Source organism: Podarcis cretensis (genome assembly GCF_951804945.1).
Source record: "Podarcis cretensis genome assembly, chromosome: 3".
Taxonomy (NCBI): Eukaryota; Metazoa; Chordata; class Lepidosauria; order Squamata; family Lacertidae; genus Podarcis; species Podarcis cretensis.
In genome coordinates this window covers 6,757,393-6,780,703 of record NC_137172.1, presented here as the reverse complement: position 1 = coordinate 6,780,703, position 23,311 = coordinate 6,757,393, and the positions used below count along the sequence as shown (strand labels likewise).

Below are 23,311 nucleotides of genomic sequence, written 5' to 3'. Positions count from 1 at the left end.
GGAATGACCACGGACAAAAGATCTCTCAACACTTCTTGCCATAATGACGCATGGAGGTTTAAAAGGACACATTTCCCATCACCATGATGAGCAAAAGTTTACTGAGCTTTCAGAATTCCCGTCCTCAGGGAGGCTTGTCTCTGCTTCCTTATCAACTGAGTCACCCAAGAAGTCCTGATGACATTGAGGAAGATTAGTTCTTCTCCAGCTTCACATGTGACCTTTGTCTATTGTCATGTTTATATGACTTTTTCTGTTCAGCAGTGCTGTTCCCGTAGGCAGGTAAAATCTCCAGCTGCAATCAAATCCCTTAAGCCACCAGGAAACAGCTAAAGTGGTTTCCATCCCTTTAAAAAGGCCCAAGATACATTATTTTTCACAGAGACACAACACATTTTGGCTCTGAATGCATCTGGGACTTGCTCCGCTGCTAAATCAACTGGCCACGAGGATCATGCCGTCTCTTTTCCCGGCTGTGTTCTTGCTTCTCTGCACCTTAACCCCAGGTAGGTGGTAGTTCTTGCTATTGTTATTATTTTATGTTGTTAAAGTGCCATGCCGTCCTTCGTACGAGGTTCAAATGCTGGCTTACAATCAAAGATCCGATGCAGGGAATCGAGAATGCAGAAAGCATCGGAGGTTTTTAAGCAGAGGTTGAGCTGAGATTCCCGCATTGCGGGGGGTTGGACTAGATCCAGCTTCCTCAAACTCGGCCCTCCAGATGTTTTGAAACTACACTTCCCATCATTCCTGACCACTGGCCCTGCTAGCTAGGGATCATGGGAGTTGTAAGCCAAAAGCATCTGGAGGGCCAAGTTTGTGGAAGCCTGGACTAGATGAATCTTGGCATCCCTTCCAACTCTACAGCTCTATGATTCTATCTAAGTGAGCACTGCCAGTTGACAGTGGCTCCAGATCAGGGCCCGATTTCAGTTTGATGAGGCCCTAAGCTACTGAAGGTAATGGGGCCCTTTATACGTCCAGCTGTCCTTTGTCAACAACAAATTGTCGCTGTTTTTTCTGTTGAATATACGCTGTATGGTAATTTATGGACCTAATAGGTATCTAAAGCCATTTGCACATAACAAAATATGTATTTTATCAAAGTAATTTGTTGAACTGAAATACAGTTAAGAAGAAGTATATTAATAGTGAAATACAATTAAGAAGAAGTATATTAATAGTGAAATAATTATCAAGCTTTAACTTAAAATGATTTTTCATTCATAACAAACTTAATAATGCAAACACCTTGGCATTTGGCAATAACAAAAGTTCCTTTAGAAACATAGTTTACAAAGACTCATAATCAAGTCTCTAGAAACTTGCTATAACATTAAATAAGAATAGGTGTAAATATAATGATGCAAACTACTAATAATTATAAATAGCAGAATGTAGGCACCCTATATATAGAAATGAGCAAACCAGTGATATTTTAGGGAGCAGGCTAGCAGGCGGGGCCCTTGACTTACATCATAGGAGCCTACACAACACAAAACACTGTTGCTGTCTGTTGGTTTTATTATATTTGTTTTTTACCTTATATTTTGGAAATGTACATCCAGTTGTTGTTTTTCCTTTAAATTTTTTTGGGGCCCCCAGGAGAGTAGGGCCCTAAACTATAAATTTGTTTAGCTTGTACATAAATCCGGCACTGGTCCAGATGTTGTCAGGCTCCATCAACCCTAGCTAGCATGACCAGTGTTCAGAGATTATTGGGGTTGCAATCCAGCATATTCTGGAGAGCCATGGGTCTCCCTCCTTTGACCTAGTGTGCCTTAAGGGCCATTGACCATTGCGCTCTTCGTTATGAGCACGCTGCTTCGAATGGCTGCTTTGCCTCTCATGCAGCCATCCCTTCTGCATGCCAGTGCTTGAAGTGACCCCTTTTGCGTATCTCTCCCTGCCTTAGGGCACAGCCATGCAAGAGACACCCTGAAGTGCCACGAAGACAAAGGGACCTGCCACCCCACTCTCTGCCCTGCACAGAAGATCGAGAAGGGGAGCTGCTACAGCGGCATTCAGCTTTGTTGTGTTGGTGAGTTGCTACATAGAATCACAGAACTGTAGAGTAGGAAGGCAGGAATCTTTTTTGCCTAAGTGGGGCTCAAACCCATAACCGTGAGATTAAGAGGTCTCATGCTCTACCAACTGAGCTCCTGCTTTGTACTGCAGCTTCCTCTATGTTCTTGCATGTCTTTCTCCTTAATTTATAATAAATAAGAATAATAATAGGGACGCAGGTGGCGCTGTGGGTTAAAGCCTCAGCGCCTAGGGCTTGCCGATCGAAAGGTCGGCGGTTCGAATCCCTGCGGCGGGGTGCACTCCCGCTGCTCGGTCCCAGCGCCTGCCAACCTAGCAGTTCGAAAGCACCTCTGGGTGCAAGTAGATAAATAGGGACCGCTTACCAGCGGGAAGGTAAACGGCGTTTCCGTGTGCGGCTCTGGCTCTGGCTCTGGCTCTGGCCAGAGCAGCGATGTCACGCTGGCCACGTGACCCGGAAGTGTCTCCGGACAGCGCTGGCCCCCGGCCTCTTGAGTGAGATGGGCGCACAACCCCAGAGTCTGTCAAGACTGGCCCGTACGGGCAGGGGTACCTTTACCTTTTACCTAAGAATAATAATAAAATTTTATTTATATCCCACCCTCCCCAGCCGAAGCTGGGCTCAGAGCGGCTAACAACAATAAAAGTAACACAGCATTCTAAAATCAATTCATTTTAAAATCACTTCAAAATCAAATTAATGGCAACCATTGGGCTAGAGTTCTGTGAGGATTACCAAAGGAGGGGGTCAGGCCGTGCCCTGGCCAAAGGTCTGGTGGAACAGCTCTGTCTTGCAGGCCCTGCGGAAAGATGTCAAGTCCTGCAGGGCCCTAGTCTCTTGTGACAGAGCGTTCCACCAGATTGGGGCCACAGCCAAAAAAGCCCTGGCTCTGGTTGAGGCCAGCCTAACCTCCCTGTGCCCAGGACCTCCAAGATATTTTTGTTTGAAGACTGTAAGGTCCTCCGTGGGACATACCAGGAGAGGCGGTCCCGTAGGTACGAGGGTCCTAGGTTGTATAGGGCTTTAAAGGTTAAAACCAGCACCTTAAACCTGATCCTGTACTCCACCGGGAGCCAATGCAGCTGGTATAGAACCAGGTGAATGTGATCGCGCAGCGAGGATCCTGTAAGGAATCTTGCCGCAGCATTCTGCACCCGCTGGATATATGTTTTTAAAATATAAAAAACTGAATTATATAAAAAAAACAAAGAAAACAGCAGGAATACATAAAGCAGCAGAAAAACTAAAATAGCCTAAATTCAGAACCCAAGTGGGGTGGTGATGGGGGAACTGCTGCCAAGCTGGGGGCACAAATTGTAAAAAAAAAGTCAAAGGCCATTCCTAGGAACCCAGGACCATAAGAAGCTATCTTCTGCACAGTCAGACTATTGGTCCTTCCAGCTCAGTATTGTCTAACTGGTTGGCGGTGTCTTTTCAAGGTTTCAGGCAGGAGACATTTCCAGCTCTATCAGGGTGTGCTGGTCCCGAGGGTTAACCTTGCAGCGAGGTCCGAGTCCAGTCCGAGGTCAAGGGTGCGGTATGGAGGCTGTCCATCAAAGCTGAAGCAGGGTCCAAGGCAGGGAGTTGGGTGAGGTCAGGAACTCTGGCAGAAGAGCAGGACAGGGTGCAGGCAGGAACAGGCTACCAACAATGTTGCTCCCGCAACTTGGGACTGGGGCTGGCCAGCTTTTATCTGCCCTGAGGCATAGGGTGGCCCCGATCCTCTGGTGACTCACCTCTCCTGGCCTGGAGGCGAGCATTCCTCCTGTGGGAACTTAGTTCCCTCCGCCTCTCTGCCCTGAGCCTCTGAAGCTTAGGAGAGGCTGGAGGGTTACCAGACCCAGAGGCAACCTCAGCTTCCTCTGATGGGGCTGAGAGTGGAGCACCTGCAGGCAATGGGTCCTCCATCACCTCAGGAGCCAGAGCAGACTCAGCTGGTGCCTGCAGCTGAGGATCCAGCACAGGTGAGGATCCTTCAGGCTCAAGCCCCAGCCCCGGCCATCACACACGCATTGAACCTGGGACATTCTGCAAGCAGTGCAGGTGTTCTACCACTGAGCTACAGGCCTTCCCCTAAACACATCTATTGGGAAGGAACATAGGAAGCTGGCATATAATGAGGCTGGATCTACACTGACCTGCTAAACGTTTTAAAAAATAACAGTGCTTAATAGTGGTTTTCCATTGCCAGTGGCTCATTGCTCTGCAGTGCCCTCTGGTGTCATATTTTAATAACGCATTTTTAATGTTCTAAACGACAAGCGTAGATCCGCCCTGAGCCAGGTGGCCAGTTCAGTACTGTCAACACTGACTCTTGGCAGTCCTCCAGGATAGTAGGGAAGGAGTCTCTCTCAGCCCTCCCTGCACACACTGTGGATTGAACCCAGAAGCTTCTGTGTGCAAAACACAGGCAGCAGTTTGGGGGCTTGCCTGAACAAAAGAGCCCCCATTTTAAAAATACCAGTTATCATAGAATCATAGAGTAAAACAGGTGCTAGTCAGAAGAGAGGTGGCAGGGGGAGCTGCCAGTGTAAATGACTATCAGACTTTGAAAAAGCTGGTATCACTGGATGAAGCCCATCAGTTTGGTTGAATTAATTAACTAACTTTAATTGCATTTGGGGAAAATGTGTAATTCTGTGTTACTGTTTTGAGTGTTACTTATCTTTCTTAGTTGGTCGTTCAAGCCACTGTAATAATAACTATTATTATTATTATTATTATTATTATTATTATTATTATTATTAAATTTCTAACCCAGTAATGCTTTTTATAGGGTAGTGGTAGGGAGTACTGGGGTTGAGCTTCTGGACAGTGGCTCAAAAAAATTAGGGAACTACAGTCATACCTCTTGTTACATTTGGTTCAAGTTATGTTCTTTCAGGATACGTCCCGTGGCGACCCGGAAGTAACGGAACAGGTTACTTCCAGGTTTCGCCGCTCGCAGATGCTCAAAATGACATCACGCGCATGCGCAGAAGCAGCGAATCATGACCCGTGCATACGCGGGTTGCGTTCTGCTCATGTTGTGAACGGGGCTCCGGAACGGATCCCGTTCGCAACAAGGGGTACCACTGTCCTGGATTACACTATTGAAACTGGAAAAGCATAGCATTAATTTTCATCTTTGCCTAGAGGGGATGTTAGGTGTTTGCAAGGCCTTCTGCTCCTCTAATCCTCTCCCTCTCTATTTGTCTAGATTGTCCTTCTCACTTCCTCTCCTATGAAGGCAACGGGGGGTTCTCTACACCCAGATTTGGCCTGCGTGCCTCCATCAAACTCCTCCTTAGCCTCTGAAGTGGGAAAAGTTTGGAAATGTTGTGAGGAGAAGACGACAAGTTCTGCAGGGCGGGAAACACCCATCTTCAAGAGTAGAAGACAATGTTGTCCTGACACACCACCAAGGTGTGGCCTGGGCGTACAGTGGAGAACTGGTTTTCTCTAGGAAGAAGCATCTTCAAGAAAAACCCACAGGCTTTTTTATATGTGTGGTGTGGTCGATTTTAAAAGATATAAAGACTCATGCAGAATCAGACCAAAGGCCTAGCTATCGTGAGCCAGTGTGGTGCAGCAGTTAATGCGCTGGGCTAAGGATCTGACAGACCAGGGTTCAAATCCCCATTTCGCATTGAAACTCACTGCGTTTGACCTTGGGCCAGTCACAGTCTCCCAGCCTAGCCTACGTCACAAGGTGGTTGTGAGGATTCAAATGAAGAGGGGAGAGAAAAGGGCAACTTGAGCTCTTCGGAGGAAAGATGGGATATGAATGCAATAAATAATTACATAAGAAATACATAAGAAACACCACGGACAGAATAATTTCCACACACAGGAAGAACAAGGTTATCGTTTGAGTGCCTCACTTGTAGCTTTCTAAATCATTTAATGTGTCAACAAGAATAGAAGTTATTAAAGTAGCAGTTGTTGTACAATGGGATCATTATTATTTGGATCCCTTCCAGTCGGGATTCAGGCCTCATCATGGGACTGAAACTGCCTTGGTCGCACTGGTTGATGATCTCCGGCGGGCTAGGGACAAAGGTGAGAGCTGTTTCCTAGTTCTGCTGGATCTCTCAGCGGCGTTTGATACCACCGACCATAACATCCTTCTGGACCGTCTTGAGGGGCTGGGAGCTGGGGGCACTGTCATACAGTGGTTCCGCTCCTTCCTCCTGGGCCGTGTTCAGAAAGTGGTGGTGGGGGATGAGTGTTCAGACCCCTGGGCTCTCACTTGTGGGGTGCCTCAGGGTTCTGTCCTCTCCCCCATGCTTTTCAACATTTACATGCAGCCGCTGGGAGAGATCATCAGGGGGTTTGGGCTGGGTGTTCATCAGTATGCGGATGATACCCAGCTCTACCTCTCTTTCAAATCAGAACCAGTGAAGGCGGTGAAGGTCCTGTGTGAGTGTCTGGAGGCGGTTGGAGGATGGATGGCGGCTAACAGATTGAGATTGAATCCTGACAAGACAGAAGTACTGTTTCTGGGGGACAGGAGGCGGGCAGGTGTGGAGGACTCCCTGGTCCTGAATGGGGTAACTGTGCCCCTGAAGGACCAGGTGCGCAGCCTGGGAGTCATTTTGGACTCACAGCTGTCCATGGAGGCACAGGTTAAATCCGTGTCCAGGGCAGCTGTGTACCAGCTCCATCTGGTACGCAGGCTGAGACCCTATCTGCCTGTGGACTGCCTCGCCAGACTGGTGCATGCTCTGGTTATCTCCCGCTTGGATTACTGCAATGCACTCTACGTGGGGCTACCTTTGAAGGTGACCCGGAAACTACAACTAATCCAGAACGCAGCAGCCAGACTGGTGACAGGGAGCGGCCACCGAGACCATATAACACCGGTCTTGAAAGACCTACATTGGCTCCCAGTACGTTTCCGAGCACAATTCAAAGTGTTGGTGCTGACCTTTAAAGCCCTAAACGGCCTCGGTCCAGTATACCTGAAGGAGCGTCTCCACCCCCATCGTTCTACCCGGACACTGAGGTCCAGCACCAAGGGCTTTCTGGCGGTTCCCTCACTGAGAGAAGCCAAGTTACAGGGAACCAGGCAGAGGGCCTTTTCGGTAGTGGCGCCCTCCTTGTGGAATGCCCTCCCACCAGATGTCAAAGAGAACAACAACTACCAGACTTTTAGAAGACATCTGAAGGCAGCCCTGTTCAGGGATGCTTTTAATGTTTGATGTATCATAGTATTTTAATATTCTTTTGGAAGCCGCCCAGAGTGGCTGGGGAGGCCCAGCCAGATGGGCGGGGTATAAATAATAAATTATTATTATTATTATTATTATTATGACCGGAATGTAATTGAAATTCATAAGAGTTTGGAACGCAGAAATAAAGAAAATCATCAGCCATCAATTCTAGCACACGGGGGGGGGGGGCACTTTATCTAAATTATATAATTCGGTATTTGAACGATTGGAATTAGTAATTGTATTATAAATTGGTATTGTTATAATGAGGCTATTATTGGATTGTAACTGAAAACTTTGGTTTGGACTCAGTCTGACCCTTATGTTTCCCTTTCCTTTATGGTTTTGACTTTTAAAATGAGGCTGCATTTTAAATTGCATTTTAACCTGTATTTAATTTTTTTTTCTTATGTTTTTACTGAAATTTTATTGATGTTAGCTGCCCTGGCTGGGAAGGGCGGGGTATAAATAAAATTTATTATTATTATTATTATTATTATTATTATTATTATTATTATTATTAAAAATAAATTGTCTAGCATTCTTTTCCCTCACAACCAGATGCCTCTGGAGAAGCCCAGAGACAGGGCGGTAAGACAATAGCTGCCCCTGGATCGCTCAGTCAGTTAGAGCTTGATAATGCTAAGGTTCTGAGTTCGATCCCCGTCTGGGACAGCTGCCATATTCCTGCATTTCAGGGGGTTGGCCTAGATGACCCTTAGGGTCCCTTCCAATTCTATGATTTCTCACTGCCGCTGCCTAGCAAACGGCACTGAACTTACATTCATAAAGACATAAGACTTGGCTGGATCGTGCCAATGGCCAATCTAGTCCAGCATCCTCTTCTCACAGTGGCTGTGCAAAATCAGAAAGAAATCGCAAAAGAGCCCTCTCCTCTCCAGCAAATGGTGTTCAGAAACATTGATGCCTCCAACCGTGGAAGCAGAGCTCAAGCATAATAGCTGGTAGCCCTCTAAAGGTAAAGGGACCCCTGACCATTAGGTCCAGTCATGGCCGACTCTGGGGTTGCAGCGCTCATCTCGCTTCATTGGCCGAGGGAGCCGGCGTACAGCTTCCGGGTCATGTGGCCAGCATGACTAAGCAGTGCATGGAAACACCATTTTCCTTCCCGCCGGAGCGGTACCTCTTTATCTACTTGCACTTTGACGTGCTTTCGAACTGCTAGGTTAGCAGGAGCAGGGACCGAGCAACGGGAGCTCACCCCATCGCGGGGATTCGAACCGCGACCTTCTGATCGGCAAGTCCTAGGCTCTGCGGTTTAACCCACAGCGCCACCCGTGTCCCTTAGTAGCCCTCTAGTCCTCTTTAAAAGCCATCCATCACTGCCTGCTGTGGCAGGGAGTTCCATAGTTTAACAATGCACAGCATGAAGAAGCAAAGTGCTTTGAGTGGTGCATACGCGGGCCTGGGAAATTATATTCTCTGTGTCAGTACCACTGAAGGTCAAATTATTATTATTATTCAATTAGATTTGTATACTGCTCTTCATCCATAGATTTCAGGGCAGTTCACAACATAAAATTGTAATAGATAGAGTGGAATAGATGGAAGTGTATGTTTGTATGTCTTACCTGAAGGAGCGTCTCCACCCCCATCGTTCTGCCTGGACGCTGAGGTCCAGTGCTGAGGGCCTTCTGGCGGTTCCCTCATTGCGAGAAGCCAAGTTACAGGGAAACAAGTGGAGGGCCTTCTTGGTAGTGGCGCCCGCCCTGTGGAACGCCCTTCCAGCTGATGTCAAAGCGATAAACAACTACCTGACATTCAGAAGACATCTTAAGGCAGCCCTGTTCAGGGATGTTTGTAACGTGTGATATTTTACTGTATTTTTGGTTTCTATGGAAGCTGCCCAGAGTGGCTGGGGAGGCCCAGCCAGATGGGCGGGGCATAAATAAAGTGTTGTTGTTGTTGTTGTTGTTGTTGTTGTTGTTGTTGTTGTTGTTGTTATTATTATTATGGCAATGTCCCGTCAATAGAGAAATGCTTATCTCAGGAATGCTGGGGAAAAGTAAAATAGAAAGAAAAGATTGGTATAAAATTATGATCTTAGCTCGTATGCTATTTATTGCATCAGGATGGAAAGAAAAGGATAAATGGACAAAGGAAAAATGAAATGACTATGTTTTAGAATATATACAATCTGATATATTTGAACAGGTAATGATGGAAAATACATGGAAAAACAAATATCAAAAGATTTTGAATAAATGGACACGTTTTAGGAACTGGATAGCTCAAGGGGAAGCCAACCCAAGCACCCAAATTAGAATGAATAATCTCTGCACATGGTTAAAGATTTGAAGAGAGAACAATTTTGTGGGGGGAGGGGTTAAAGGGGAGGGACGAAGGGGGAGGAAATTAAGATAAATGAGTAGGGACAAAAGTATATACTGTCATGCATAACGAATAGGAGGAAGCTTTTGATGCATGTTAGTCTTAGATTTTCGACTGAATGGTTTTTCCGTAAGTTATTCGATGACCATGGATGAAAGTGTGATTATTTAAAGTTAGTTAGTTAATTAATTAATTGAGGCAATGTTCCCCGGCATGGCACCCATGGGTGCAACAACACCCAAGGAACTCTCTCCCATGGCACCTGTGTGGCTCTCTACTCCCCACCACCACCACCAATTTAAAAAATAAATAAATAATGAAATAAACATTATATAATAATAATAATAATAATAATAATAATAATAATAATAATAATTTATTTATAGCCCACCCATCTGGCTGAGTTTCCCCAGCCACTCTGGGCGGCTCCCAATCAAGTGTTATAAACAGTACAGCATTAAATATTAAAAACTTCCCTGAACAGGGCTGCCTTCAGATGTCTTTTAAAGATAGGATAGCTGCTTATTTCCTTCACATCTGAAGGGAGGGCGTTCCACAGGGCAGGCGCCACTACCAAGAAGGCCCTCTGTCTGGTGGTTCCCTGTAACCTCACTTCTTGCAATGAGGGAACCGCCAGAAGGCCCTCGGCGCTGGATCTCAGTGTCCGGGCTGAACAATGGGGGTGGAGACGCTCCTTCAGGTATACAGGACCAAGGCCATTAGGGCTTTAAAGGTCAGCAGCAACACTTTGAATTGCGCTTGGAAACGTACTGGGAGGCAATGCAGATCTCTCAGGATCGTTGTTATGTGGTCTCGGCGGCCGCTCCCAGTCACCAGTCTAGCTGCCGCATTCTGGATTATTTGCAGTTTCCGGGTCACCTTCAAAGGTAGCCCCACGTAGAGCGCATTGCAGTAGTCCAAGCGGGAGATAACTAGAGCATGCACCACTCTGGCAAGACAGTCCTCAGGCAGGTAGGGTCTCAGCCTGGGTACCAGGAAGAGCTGGTAGACAGCCGCCCTGGACACAGAATTGACCTGCGCCTCCATGGACAGCTGTGAGTCCAGAATGACTCCCAGGCTGCGCACCTGGTCCTTCAGGGGCACAGTTACCCCATTCAGGACCAGGGAGTCCTCCACACCCGCCCGCCCCCTGTCCCCCAAAAACAGTACTTCTGTCTTGTCAGGATTCAACCTCAATCTGTTACATTTATTCAAATCAGCAAGTACCTGGAGATGGCTTGTGTGGTCAACAAGCGGCCGATTCGAAGTGAACCATCCTCGGAGAAGAAAACAATGGAACATTCCAGATCTCTCACACGACCTGCTTCAGCCAATAGGGACACAGGACTTTAATTCTTGGGTTCACTGGCGTGTTGGCTCCTTTCCGCCGGGAGAACAATGGACTTTGTAGGTTATGTATGCTGATTATTATTTCACCCAACGCTACTCCCGTCTTGTTGGCCAAGCTGTTGACCTCATCTATGTTTATACATTTGTTCCAGTTCCTCGGAGATCACAGGTGACCCTCCAGCCATGAGGTTCCGTAATCTGTTGATCGTTGCCATTTTGGGTGCCTTTCTAGTCTCTTTAGGTAAGAGGAACAAGCTGGGTCGCTTATCACATGGGATCCCTTCTGAGACTTGATGGCCAGACCATGTTTGGTGGGTTCCATGCTCTTCCCTCTGAAAATAATAATGGGGAGGGGGATTCTCAGCAGCTCACCCAAAGGAGACATCCATGCAACTCTCATGCTCCACATAATGCTTCCATGTGCCCTGTTTCTTGAGCATTCGTCCAGCCTACTTATGGGAAGGCCAGGCGACACCAGCTATTTCATGAGCATTCATTCTGATTTACTTGCAAGGAGGTGAGAAGGGCCTGCATCAAAAACCAGTGTTATCCCCACAGTGGTACCTTGGTTCTCAAACTTAATCCATTCCGGAAGTCTGTTCCAAAACCAAGGCGTGCTTTTGCATAGAAAGTACTGCAATACTGATTAATCCGTTCCAGACTTTTAAAAACACCTAAAACAGCAATTTGACATGGATTTTACTATCTAACAAGACCATTGATCCATAAAATGAAAGCAATAAACAATTTACTGCAGTCACTCAATCAATCAATCAATCAGTAGCTGAACTGGGTTCCACACAATCACAAAAACAAAACAAGGAAAGCGGCAAAAACAAAAACGCAAAATAAATAGTAAAAACAGACAGACCTCAGCATAACACACAAAATGGAGTACATTTGGCTTCCGAAAAACGTTCGCAAACCGGAAAACTTAATTCCAGGTTTGCAGTGTTTGGGTTCCAAAGTTTGAGAACCAAAGGCGTTTGAGAACCAAGGTACCACTGTACCTCCAAGCACATTTTCACTTCACTTTCCTTATAAAAAAAAAAGACTGATCTTTCAGGAGAGTGGGTTTCCCAACACAACAGGGCCATCTTAACCACAGGCGCTTCGAGCTGGTTTGTTGCCCTGGGCTCCTTTGACGTGCTTTTGAACTGCTAGGTTGGCAGGAGGTGGGACTGAGCAACAATGTCAAACAGATCAACCAAAGGCCTGGTTAAAAAGGAACGTTTTGCCTGGTGCCTAAAGGTGTATAATGAAGGCGCCAGACAAACTTCCCTGGGGAGAGCATTCCACAGGCGGGGAGCCACTGCAGAGAAGGCCCCGTTCTCGTGTTGCCACCCTCCGGACCTCTTGAGGAGGAGGCACACGAAGGAGGGTCTCAGGTGATGATCTCAGGGTCCAGGTAGGTTCATATGGGAAGAGGTGGTCCTTGAGGTATTGTGGTCCTGAGCCGTTTAAGGTTCACTAGTCAGACCCATAGCCTGATCCAAGGTGGTTAAAGGTGTGTTCTGGGTCTGAAAGGTTGAAGATACCCAGTCTGCAATGGCCAACCATCATTTCAGATGGGGGTCTTTCTGAACCCTACCTGGAGATGTCCCCTGCTTTGACATGAAAAGCAGGTGTTCTGCCACTAAGATACAGACCCTCCCCCCCCCGTCTTAACTGCAAATGTATCCCGCCCCCCAGATCATTGTCACCCCACCCTTCCCCTTGTCTTATAATGGAGCGCAAGTGATCACGAATCATCATTTTCCTTTGCTAAGGAGCCGGTTTGAACTTATTCGCCAGGCGCTGCCGGCGGAGAGCAGGAAAATGTCGAGGCAATCGGTGCTTATACAATGAAATCGAGATCAGCACGTGCTACCACACGAAAATAAAATGTTGCCGGGAGAAGGATTGAGAGGCGCCAGCGCCGAGACTGTTACGGATGACCTGAGAACCTGGGCGAGAGTGTCCCGAGAGAACCGACGTCTCTGAGTCTGCATGCTGTTTTTAGGAAAGCGGTTTCTCCCAGCTCAACAATTCCACTGTGAAACAGAGAGGAAATCAGGACCGCTATGCGCATTTACGTATCCTCTGACATTGTCTTTCTTTCCTCTTCTTCCTTTTAAAGCACTCGCAGCCTTTCCAACCCCTGCTGTCAAACTGTAGCACCAGTCGCAAAAACAAATCATAGATTTATACAATAAATAAATGATTCTTTTTTATAATAATTTTTAAAAATGAGACCTGTGTTGTTATAGGTGGCCAAGAATTCTGTGCAGGCACCTGGGCAGGCTGCTGCGCTCACCTGGGTAGGCTGACTCAGAATGTTGTTCTGGACTCCCCACTTCTCTGAAGACAAAGACATTTCAGAGTCAGCAAGACTTAGCCCAGTTTGGCTTGCTTTGGAAAGAAAGGTCACTGGAAATTTGAGCTCTTTTCTTGCAGTCCTTGGGTTTTACAGCATGGTTGCATCTTATGTGGGGGTTCAGCTCTGAGAATTCCACATATGCACAAAAGTCACATATACCCAAATCCTTGGAGCCACACCCATGGTCAGTGGGGGAGAGAGAGACAGAGACAATCCCTAGGACAGTGGAGCCTAAGTTTTTGAGCGTCTTGGAACCCAAACGATTTGGAACCCAAACGCCAAAAACCCAGAAGTAATTGCTTCCATATTTGAATGCACCTCAGAAGTCGATCAGCTTCTGGGCATAGCTGTCAACTTTTCCCTTTTCTTGCGAGGAATCCTATTCGGAATAAGGGAATTTCCCTTTAAAAAGGGAAACGTTGACAGCTATGCTTCCGGGGCACATTACTCTGTTTTTTTCTTTTTTAAAAAATATAATTTTTATTAACAGGCCAATCAAATCACATTATTTCCAAATCACATTAGTTCCAAATTATACAGCCAAATTTTTAAATTTTTGTTGGGGGTACCCGAAAAGGTGTCCAAACATCACTTATCTTGCTGCTTTAATTAGACAGTTCTATCCAGTTCTGTCCAGATAGTCTCTTTATTACTTTCCTCATCTTCTTGTTGTTATCATATATTCCTTTCTTTGCGATCTCTGATAATCTTCACAAGCGGGTTGAAAACAAACATCCTCTGTGTGGGTTTTACACTCTCCAAAAATCATATCACATAAGGACAGCCGCCATTTCCACACCTCCGTAAAGAGACTTTCCCTCGGTCTGTCCATTGATTTTCCCAGGCTTGCCAGACATATCTCAGAGGGCTCTGCCAAGGTCTTGATCACATCCCTATAAGCCATTACTCTGTGTTTTTTTTTTTATGGATATTGCCAACCGCCTATTGATCCTCGGTTTTTGAACGTTCCAGAAGTCGAATGGTCTTCTGGAATGTAGTACGTTTGAAAACCAAGGTTCCACTGTATCATAGCTGTCAACTTTCAGATTTGAAAATAAGGGATCAGCAGCCTCGAAAATAAGGCATCAGCAGCCTCACCTGTCCCGGGGAGAGTCTACGGGATATCTAACAATCCAGGATAGCAGCAGGAAGCAGTGGGAAACAGTGCTGGAATAAGGGAATTTCCCGCAAAAAAGGGAAGGTTGACAGCTATGCACTGTATCCCTAAAGCCAGAGTGTTGAGCAGACCTTGTCCCCCAAGCAAGGAGGAGATCTTAAAACCTCTTTAGGCACTAGATAACTCAAGTGGATGAGGTGCAAAAAGAGATTTTTATGCTCTCTGCCTTGCTTGGGCATTAAGGTACACCCAACTCACCAGCTCTGGAAATCTAGCCATGCTTATGCAAGATCTCACACAGTAGGAAGAAGGTTTGGTGCCTCAAAGGCTCTGTGCATTGAATTCTAAAGCTCAACTGAAGAAAGCACTTCTTCAAGCAGTGCATAGAGGTTTTTGTTTTGGTTTTTTGGGTTTTTTTCACTGTCTGGAAAGCAACATTTTTGCACCTTTTTGTTACTTTGTTACTTTGTTAAGTAATCAAAACGTTTCACAACAAAAGAAAGAGTCAGGTGGCAACTTGCTATTTTAGATCCATAGTGCATGGTCGGATATGACATCAGAACATGAAGAAATGCCATCTAAGGCCAGACTAGAAAATAAGTTCATTGTTCTCACTGGAGCAGAGAGGGCTTGTAATACAGTGGAACCTCAGGTTATGAACTTAAATCATTCCGGAGGTCGGGTCCCCCCCCCAAACCACTGTTTTATTCGTCCAGAGTAAAAAACATCAGATAGTGAGCATTCCACTTTCAGCCCATAATCCAGAGCCATTAACAAGTTGGTTTTCACCAGACATTCTGGCCCAAAGTCACAGAATTAGGAATTCTAAATACATTCATACCTCGGGTTGAATACGCTTCAAGTTGAGCGTGTTCGAGTTGCGCTCCACAGCAACCGGGAAGTAATGGAGCACGTTACTTCCGGGTTTCGCTGCTCGCACATACAGATGCTCAAAATTACATCACACGTATGCGCAGAAGTGGTGAAAGCGACGTGCGCGTGCGCAGACATGCCGTCGTTAGTTACGTTTACCTCTAGATGCAAATGGGGCTCCAGAACGGATCCCGTTCGTATCTAGAGGTACCACTGTAGAGCTAATCTCTCTCTGCTAAAGCGACAAGGTGTGTATCAATCTCTGCTTCTGTAACGATGCTGAATTTAGGATTATCAAGTGTGATAACTCCTACTTCTATTTCAGAAGGTTTGAAGTCAATGGACAAAACAGTAGAGAGGCAGGTTATTGCTGTCTCCACGGTCTGTTCAAATGTCTAGTCCAATTTTTTCCTCACTTTTTTTTTTTTTTGGGGGGGGGAAGGTCCCTTCTTAACCCTTCTTAACCTGAGGTGTGCTTTTTCTAATGGGGCCTCCCACTGTCTCCCTGCCGCTGCCATGCGATTTCCGTTCTCATCCTGGGGCAAAGTTCTCAACCCGAGGTACTACTTCCGGGTTAGCGGAGTTTGTAACCTGAAGTGTTTGTAACCCGAAGCATTTGTAACCCAAGGTACCACTGTAGTGCACAGCTGTAGGAATCAATGCTTCTGAATACCAGTTGTTGGGAACCACAGGAGAAAAAGAATGACCTTGTGCTTGGATTTCCTTCCAGACATCTGAGAACCAGATGAGCCATTGGCCTGATCTAGCAGGCTCTTATGTTCCAAAACATTCTTATGTTCTTGTTGTTTAGTCGTTTAGTCGTGTCCGACTCTTTGTGACCCCCTGGACCAGAGCACGCCAGGCACTTCTGTCTTCCACTGCCTCCCACAGTTTGGTCAATCTCATGCTGATAGCTTCGAGAACACTATCCAACCATCTCATCCTCTGTTGTCCCTTCTCCTTGTGCCTTCCATCTTTCCCAACATCAGGGTCTTTTCTCTTCTCATGAAGAGGCCAAAGTACTGGAGCCTCAGCTTTAGGATCTGTCCTTCCAGTGAGCACTCAGGGCTGATTTCCTTCAGAATGGATAGGTTCCATCCATGTTCTTGCACATTTGGAAATCTCATAAACTGCCGTGGGTACCACAAAGTACCCAGTTCACAGAAGGAAACTGGCAACACTCAGAATGCCAACTGCCTCCAGCAAGCAAAATACTTATACCCCCTCCAAAAAACGAAAAGAAAACCCACACACACAGAGACACAAAATGCCAGCAAACGAACAAAACAGGTAATATCAATAAGCAAACCTTAAAAAGCAAATAACATTGTCTTACTGCACTGAAACATGAATAGGGAAGCTTGTGGTGGTGTGAAATGATCTCATATGTTTGGGAGGCAGTGATATCCCAGCCATAGATATCATGGTTGATATTGGACTGAGTAAATATTATGTGAAGGCACCTACGTTCTTCTAGAGAAGGCATGGCCAAACTTGGCCCTCCAGCTGTTTTGGGACTACCATTCCCATCATCCCTGACCATTGGTCCTGTTAGCTAGAGATGATGGGAGTTGTAGTCCAGAAACAGCTGGAGGGCCAAGTTTGGCCATGCGTGTTCTAGAGCAAGCACAGTACTTTTGATTTTACATTAGACTACCAAATCCAGCAGCCTTAGGTGCTCTAAAAATAAGGCACATGTGCTGATACTCTCACATTCAGGGGCATGAGTCATGTTGCCCAATTTTAATTTACTGTGATGTACACCTGTTAGAAGTGTGCATTGTCTCTGTTTGAAATCCAAACTGGGATGTTTCACAGCGTTTTTATATTTGCCTGAGTTGGGTGGCAATGTTAACAAGGCACCCTGCATCAGAGGAGCACTCTCACTCCCCAAAAGCCTTGTGTTGCTCTGTTGACTCAGTCACAAAAAATGCTGCAGACTCCTTTGTGTTGTTAAAAGAGAAACCAAGCTGACACATTTTAATGGACGTGTTTAGCTTTTAAACAGAAGGAATTGTTTTACCAGTTTCTTCAGTCACGGTGCTTTGGGGAAGGTAGAATACTGAGGAAAATTATTTGTTTCACAAGCTTGCCTATTGCTATTTTTGCAAGTTCTGCCTCTCCAGAGCAGGGTGCTTAGAAGAGTGGATCAGAAGAATCAGGGTACCTCCCACCCTTTAAAAAACATTCCAAGTCACAACAAGCAGAGCAACTACTTTAATTGTTTTAATTTTATGCTGGGGGTGGGCTTCCTGTTCTTTTTCAGTTTGCATTTGTGCTGGGTTTTAGTTCTAGAGAACTTACAATGTTTAGACCACAGTGTCGTCACTCATCATTCCTTCCTTCTGTGGCTGTGAAAAGTTGCTTTTAATTCTTGGTTTTGTAATATCTTTAACTTTCTCCCTACCCCAAGAGCAGCCTTAAATAGACTCCTGGCGCTATAACCTATTTGTCTTCAGTCTGAAGGTTTCTTTACCAGGAAATGTCATCCCAGCAATTTTCTGATTGATTTCCCATAAGAAACTCAGAGAGGTTAAGTGATTCCTGTTTTTCCATCCCAATTCTGTAAAGACTGTCTTCCTTCTGAAATTTGTCAGGATTCATGTCCTCAGACCATGGCAGCAAATTCCATCCATTCTCACCAAATACAAATACAAAATAAAAAGAGATGCCTGAAAATTCTATCCACTTCTGTCAAAAAGTCCCCCATAATAGTAAATGGCGGCAAACAGAGCTTTGTTTTTAACAGACCCAAAACATGAGTTGAAGCAGATAGACAACAGAGCGACTTGGAAGAAATTATGCTGTTTCCCAAAGTGACAGATACAAACCAAATTGATGGTTAGTGCACACCCCTAAAACTTGTTCCTTAAAAACTTAAAAACTAAAGACCCATTGAAAAGTCAGGTCTCCTTTTCAGCCAATTGGAAAGGAGTCACATACATATGCAACCTGATTGGCTAATATCACTCTAGAATGAAGCGGTCTTGAAACAAGAGGCTGCTAGACAAACAATGGACTTTCCTTGCCAGCCTATGGGGAAAGAGAATTTCATTCTCTTATGTCATACTAGGTGTTCCAAGCCTGAGATGGTTAGAACCACAGTGGGAGCAAAGCACCACAGGGCGTCGAGGGTAAGAACTGTCTGATGGCTGTTTCGCTGTCTGGTAGTTAATAATATTTGCGACAGAACCTGTGTGTTGAAATGTAGAAATGATCTGTGTGGGTCTTCCCCCAGCACTGGCCCATTCATCAACCATAAAAACTAGAGAGGGCCAAAGCTTTGGGTTGTGTTGCCTGTTCTTGAGGGTGTGTTAAGTGGCATTAACAAATTACAGTTACTCTAGTCATTGGCTTTCCATGATGATCCCTGAACAAGAACCAGTAATTACCTTGTGGATTTTGGAAGAACTGCACCCCAGGGTGTGTGTTGTCCCCTTTTATCTGTGGAGACAGACAAAATAACAACCAGACCAACACCACCGGTGGTCAGAGGCAGTTTTAGAGTAGTGCAAAGGGTTCAGCCGCACTGAGGGCCATAGGGGGTGCCACAACAATGGAGAATGGAGCACAGCTGGAATTTGACAGCCCAGTGTCTGCCACTGCTGATGGCAGCGGCGTAGCGTGGGTTGTCAGCACCCAGGGCAAGGCAAGTAATTTGCGCCCCTAACCCCTAACCTGCCGCCGCTGCCAGCTTCTTCTTGCTGCTGCCTGGGCTGGGGTATTTACAGTAAGTTAGCCATGGCGGCGGCGGGTCCGTGTCAGGTGATCTGAGGCGAGTTGCCGCTGGCGCTGCCGCCCAAACGACGCCGCTTGCCCGGAGGAGGAGGAGGGCAGAGAGGCGAGGAAAATGCAACATGGCCCAGCAGCTGCAGCTGCAGCAGCAGCAGCAGCGGCGGGGCTGTGAGGAGGGGCTGCCTGGCGCGCCCTCCGTGGCCCTGACGCGCGTGGACCGCGGCGAGCACTGAGAGCCGCTGCCTGCCGGACGCCTTCAGCCCGGACGCGCGCACAGCTCATCGGTTCCGCAAAACATGGGGCTCTGCTACAGCCTGCGCCCGAGGCTCTTCGGCGACTCCGGAGGCGGCGAGCGCGCCTCCCTCAGATGTTGCGCCCAGTGCGGCCGGCCCCCCCTGCACCCCCCACGCTACGCCACTGGCTGATGGTCCTTGGTTATCTTTCTGTAAAACTCTCGATGAACGAAGAATGTATTGGATTTATTCGCTCTTCTTTTATACTGTTGTTTTCATGGTTGCTTCTGCTGTTATTAAAATTTCTTAACCACCTGAGTGGCAGGCCTTGGGTTCTCACATTTCAGTGGTGTCCTGTGTAACACCAAAATTTGTCTCCCACTCGCCTCTCACCTTCCATTCTACATCATAATTGTGGGACCCCCAAGCCTCTGCGCCCAATGCAACCGAACTGGTCACATTCCTCTAAATCCGGCTATGCCCGGCCTTTACCATAAGGTCCCATTGTGGGTCACCGCAATGCAAAAAAAGAAAACATGAAAATCAGTTAAACCAGTTTACAATCGAAAGAATAAAGTGCATCCAGTTTATAGCTATAAAGCATGGTGTAAATAATATCTAGCTACATTGGATGTGGCTTTGAATTCTCAGAAAGTTCGCAGCAATTTAGACTTGCATATTGGAGTAGCAAACCAAAATAGTCATAAAATAAGATATCCCATTATAGAAACCTTTGGGCTTCTGCTTTCAACAGCAATTTGAAGTGTATAAGACAGGGAGGAGAAGGAGCTGTTTTTAAACAATGAGGATGGATAAATGTCCTCTGAAGGTGACATCTGCCCTCTAAGGCGCACCACCTCTGCAAGAGTGCTCTGAAACCCTGCTGAAAGTTATGCGTTGCTTTCCAAACCAAAGCCACTAGATGCTTTTCGACAGAGCTAAACCCGTATCCTATCATGGTGAACATATATCTCTGTCCACCATTGATGGATTTGGATTGTTCATTAGAGACAGAGGTTGACTGGATGTGGGGAGAGAGAGGGAGAAAGGAATGGAAAGGGGGGAGAAAGGGCACAATCCACCCCCAAAAAAGGTTCAATTTCTTTCCCTACATATATGCTTAACTTTCTCCTGTTGCGATTTCTGGATTTATAAGAGGCTGCTTGATATTGACTGGGAAAAGGCAGGTGATGGAGAGAGGAAGATTCATCTGGCATTTATTTGACACTACCTAGTTATTTATTTACGGACCCCCCTTCCCGTTTTGCATAGTTGCTATGGCTAGCGGTTCATTTTATGGCACAGAAAAGGTTTACCACTGTCCCTTCTCCTTTTATTTCACCTTCCTAGTTACCCTGGAGAGTGACCCAGCCTGACCCAGCCATGAGGAGTTTCCACCTCCTGGTTGCCCTAATCCTTGCAGTGCTCCTGGTGAGCCCAGGTAAGGTGAACAGAAATGGAAGTCACTAGCAAAACGCTTCTCTAGCTTATAGGTTTCCTAGGGTAGACTCGGAAACCACAATTTAATGCAACAGGCTACAGGTAATAAGTGCTTTCATATATTAAGCTTTGATTTCAAATTCCAAAACAGAATAGGTTGCATTGTTCATGAGGCTTAATAAATCTATGCAGCAGGGAGTCCTTCCTTAGACTGGCACTTCAGGGTTCATGATCCTGGCATGGTCCTGGCAAATATTGGTGGAGAAATCCATCAAGATTCTCTTTTACACTTGCTTGCTCAAACTTAAGAGTGATGGGTTAAGGACTAGCCATTCTGTGTGGTCCCTGCACCTCCTTCCTTTGATCAACTGCCTTCCTGGTACAGCAAATTAGGCAGAGGCGCTTGATCCTTCCAGATTCTTAGATTTGAGCCTAGCAACAACACCTGTATTGCAAGAGAGTAAGTGGAGAGGAGACATCTCTGCAAATCATTCTTGGGTACAGTCATGAATGCACCTGATACACCTGACTGTGTGTTGTTGTTTTTTCTGATTCGGTAAATGGCATATGGAGTTTTTATTACTTATCTGCTTATTTGATTTCTTACCCTTTGCCCTAAGGTCCCAGGGTGAGTTAAAGCAACAGTACATACACATAAAACCATTCCGCCTGGGATGGTTTGGCATATATCATCATTGTAACATGAACAATACGAATTTGGCAAAAGCGGTGGGTCACACGAAAAGAGAAGCCATGACTGCCAAAGAAGAAAGCAATGGATGGTCATCCCAGGGCGAAAGAGAGGCAGTGTGGGCTAGCAGTTAGAGTGTCAGGCTAAGACCTGGGAAACCTGGGTTCAAATCTCTACTCACAAGGCAATCTTGAGCCAGTCACATAAGATGGTAGAAGACCTCTTTGAGGAGGGTCCCACACTTCTGAGCATAGCTGTCAACTTTTCCCTTTTCTTGCGAGGAATCCTATTCGGAATAAGGGAATTTCCCTTTAAAGAAAGGGAAATGTTGACAGCTATGCTTCTGAGGGTGGCAAAACTAGCAAAAAAAGCCCCATCTGTGGATTTTAACAGTTGAGAAGGTCAGTGGGTCTCCCGCTGATAGAAGCAATCTGTCTCCAAAAGCCAGATGTTGAAGATGAATAACAAGGGAAGGCGTAGCCTGCCTGACCCAGCAAGGCTGTCTTCAAGACATTATGTTCTCTGCTTCCTTCTTACGCAGGAAATGGGGAGCGTGAGCCCCGGTATGTGAGCCACTGCCTCCGGCGAGGAGGGATCTGTCGGTACGATGACTGCAGTGAGGGCGAGGAGCAGATTGGGACCTGCTACCACCACACCATGATCTGTTGCCGGGATGAAGTGGTTTAGTAGGGAGAGGCAAAATGAAGATAAACCCCCCAAAGGAGAGAGTGTTCCTCTGCTCCCTTTTTCCAGTTATGAATTAACCTTGCCAAACGTTACACACACACCCTCCTAATAAAAATGTATTTTTTCCTCTCTTGCATTTCTGTCTGCTACTCTTCGACAGTGGTTGGCACTTCAATCCCCCTTGTTTCTAAAACGTTCAAGGACCAGCAGTGAGCTGGCTGCTTGAGAAGTAGAAAAAACAACAACCTTGGAATAAACCTTTCTACCACCCCTATCCCCAAAATCATAAAAAAATTGTGTTTTGGAGATGGCCGGTGAGTTTGTTGCTGCTTGCTTTTTGGTTTGTTAACCAACAATATTGCATATGTTATGAGAAGAAAGAAGGCAAAAAAATAAATATATGAAGCCATAAAGAGTCACAGCCTAGGAGGACAAAAGTACAAGAATTAAGCACAGCTCCAAATGGATAATAAAGTATTAGTTCAATCAAGGATTCCCTTTACAAACAATGAAGATTTATATAACGATTCTCCACCTGTGAGTCCCAGCATCATTGAGAATAAAACTTCTATATTGTCTTAAATGAGCCAGACATTTGTATATATTGGTGGTGCTTGTATATAAGTGACCACATGCCTCAAAATCTGTATAATATTTTTTTAATGCCATATATTTAAAAAATGGTCACTCGAGCTCTGCCCTTTAGATACTTTCGGTTTGTGAGGTACCTTTTCAAGAAGGGCAAGCTATTATTCATCACCTGATCTTCCTCTACAGTTCCCAGCACAGGTTTCAGCATTGCAATGCAATAATAATAATAATAAAATAATAATTGTACCCCACCCATCTGAGCGGCTTCCAACAAAGATGAAAAATACATTAAAATGTCACACATTAAAAACTTCCCTGAACAGGGCTGCCTTCACATGTCTTCTAAATGTCAGGTAGTTATTTATCTCTTTGACATCTGATGGGAGGGTGTTCCACAGGGCGGGTGCCACCACCGAGAAGGCCCTCTGCCTGGTTCCCTGTAGCTTTGCTTCTCACAATGAGGGAACCGCCAGAAGGCCCTCGGCACCGGACCTCAGCGTCCAGGCAGAACGATGGGAGTAGAGACGCTCCTTCAGGTTTACTGGGCCGAGGCTGTTTAGAGCTTTAAAGGTCGGCAATGGTTGGCATCCATCTGTCTCAGGAGACAATGGAGGAATGCACCTTTGGGGGTGAAGTCAAAC

General features: G+C 46.0%; 2 protein-coding genes and 2 long non-coding RNA genes across 5 annotated transcripts; 3 read left to right on the top strand and 1 right to left on the bottom strand.

The window, feature by feature from the left end:
- Nucleotides 1-307: 307 nt before the first annotated feature.
- LOC307211932 (uncharacterized protein) lies at nt 308-5,976 on the top strand. Its single transcript, XM_079969099.1, has 3 exons — nt 308-506; nt 1,916-2,041; nt 5,247-5,976. Exons 1-3 carry the CDS (start codon nt 407-409, stop codon nt 5,342-5,344), a joined length of 324 nt encoding a protein of 107 aa, XP_079825225.1. The 5' UTR covers nt 308-406; the 3' UTR covers nt 5,345-5,976.
- A 4,966-nt stretch (nt 5,977-10,942) lies between these two features.
- On the top strand, nt 10,943-13,163 carry LOC307213691. The gene is made up of 2 exons (XR_013837643.1): nt 10,943-11,185; nt 12,714-13,163. It is a non-coding gene; the product is annotated as an uncharacterized lncRNA (long non-coding RNA).
- A 1,947-nt stretch (nt 13,164-15,110) lies between these two features.
- Nucleotides 15,111-15,711, bottom strand: LOC307213135. The gene is made up of 2 exons (XR_013837410.1): nt 15,505-15,711; nt 15,111-15,245 (listed from the first exon to the last, which is right to left on the bottom strand). It is a non-coding gene; the product is annotated as an uncharacterized lncRNA (long non-coding RNA).
- A 2,592-nt stretch (nt 15,712-18,303) lies between these two features.
- On the top strand, nt 18,304-22,205 carry LOC307213237 (beta-defensin 1-like). Of its 2 annotated transcripts, none has more exons than XM_079971002.1 (3): nt 18,304-18,427; nt 20,612-20,702; nt 21,934-22,205. In XM_079971002.1, the coding sequence occupies exons 1-3, from the start codon at nt 18,308-18,310 to the stop codon at nt 22,077-22,079; spliced, it is 357 nt and encodes a 118-aa protein (XP_079827128.1). In that variant the 5' UTR covers nt 18,304-18,307; the 3' UTR covers nt 22,080-22,205. The 2 variants fall into 2 exon arrangements, 1 of the variants encoding a protein (XP_079827128.1); XR_013837450.1 differs by having other exon boundaries at nt 18,407-18,460.
- Nucleotides 22,206-23,311: the final 1,106 nt, after the last annotated feature.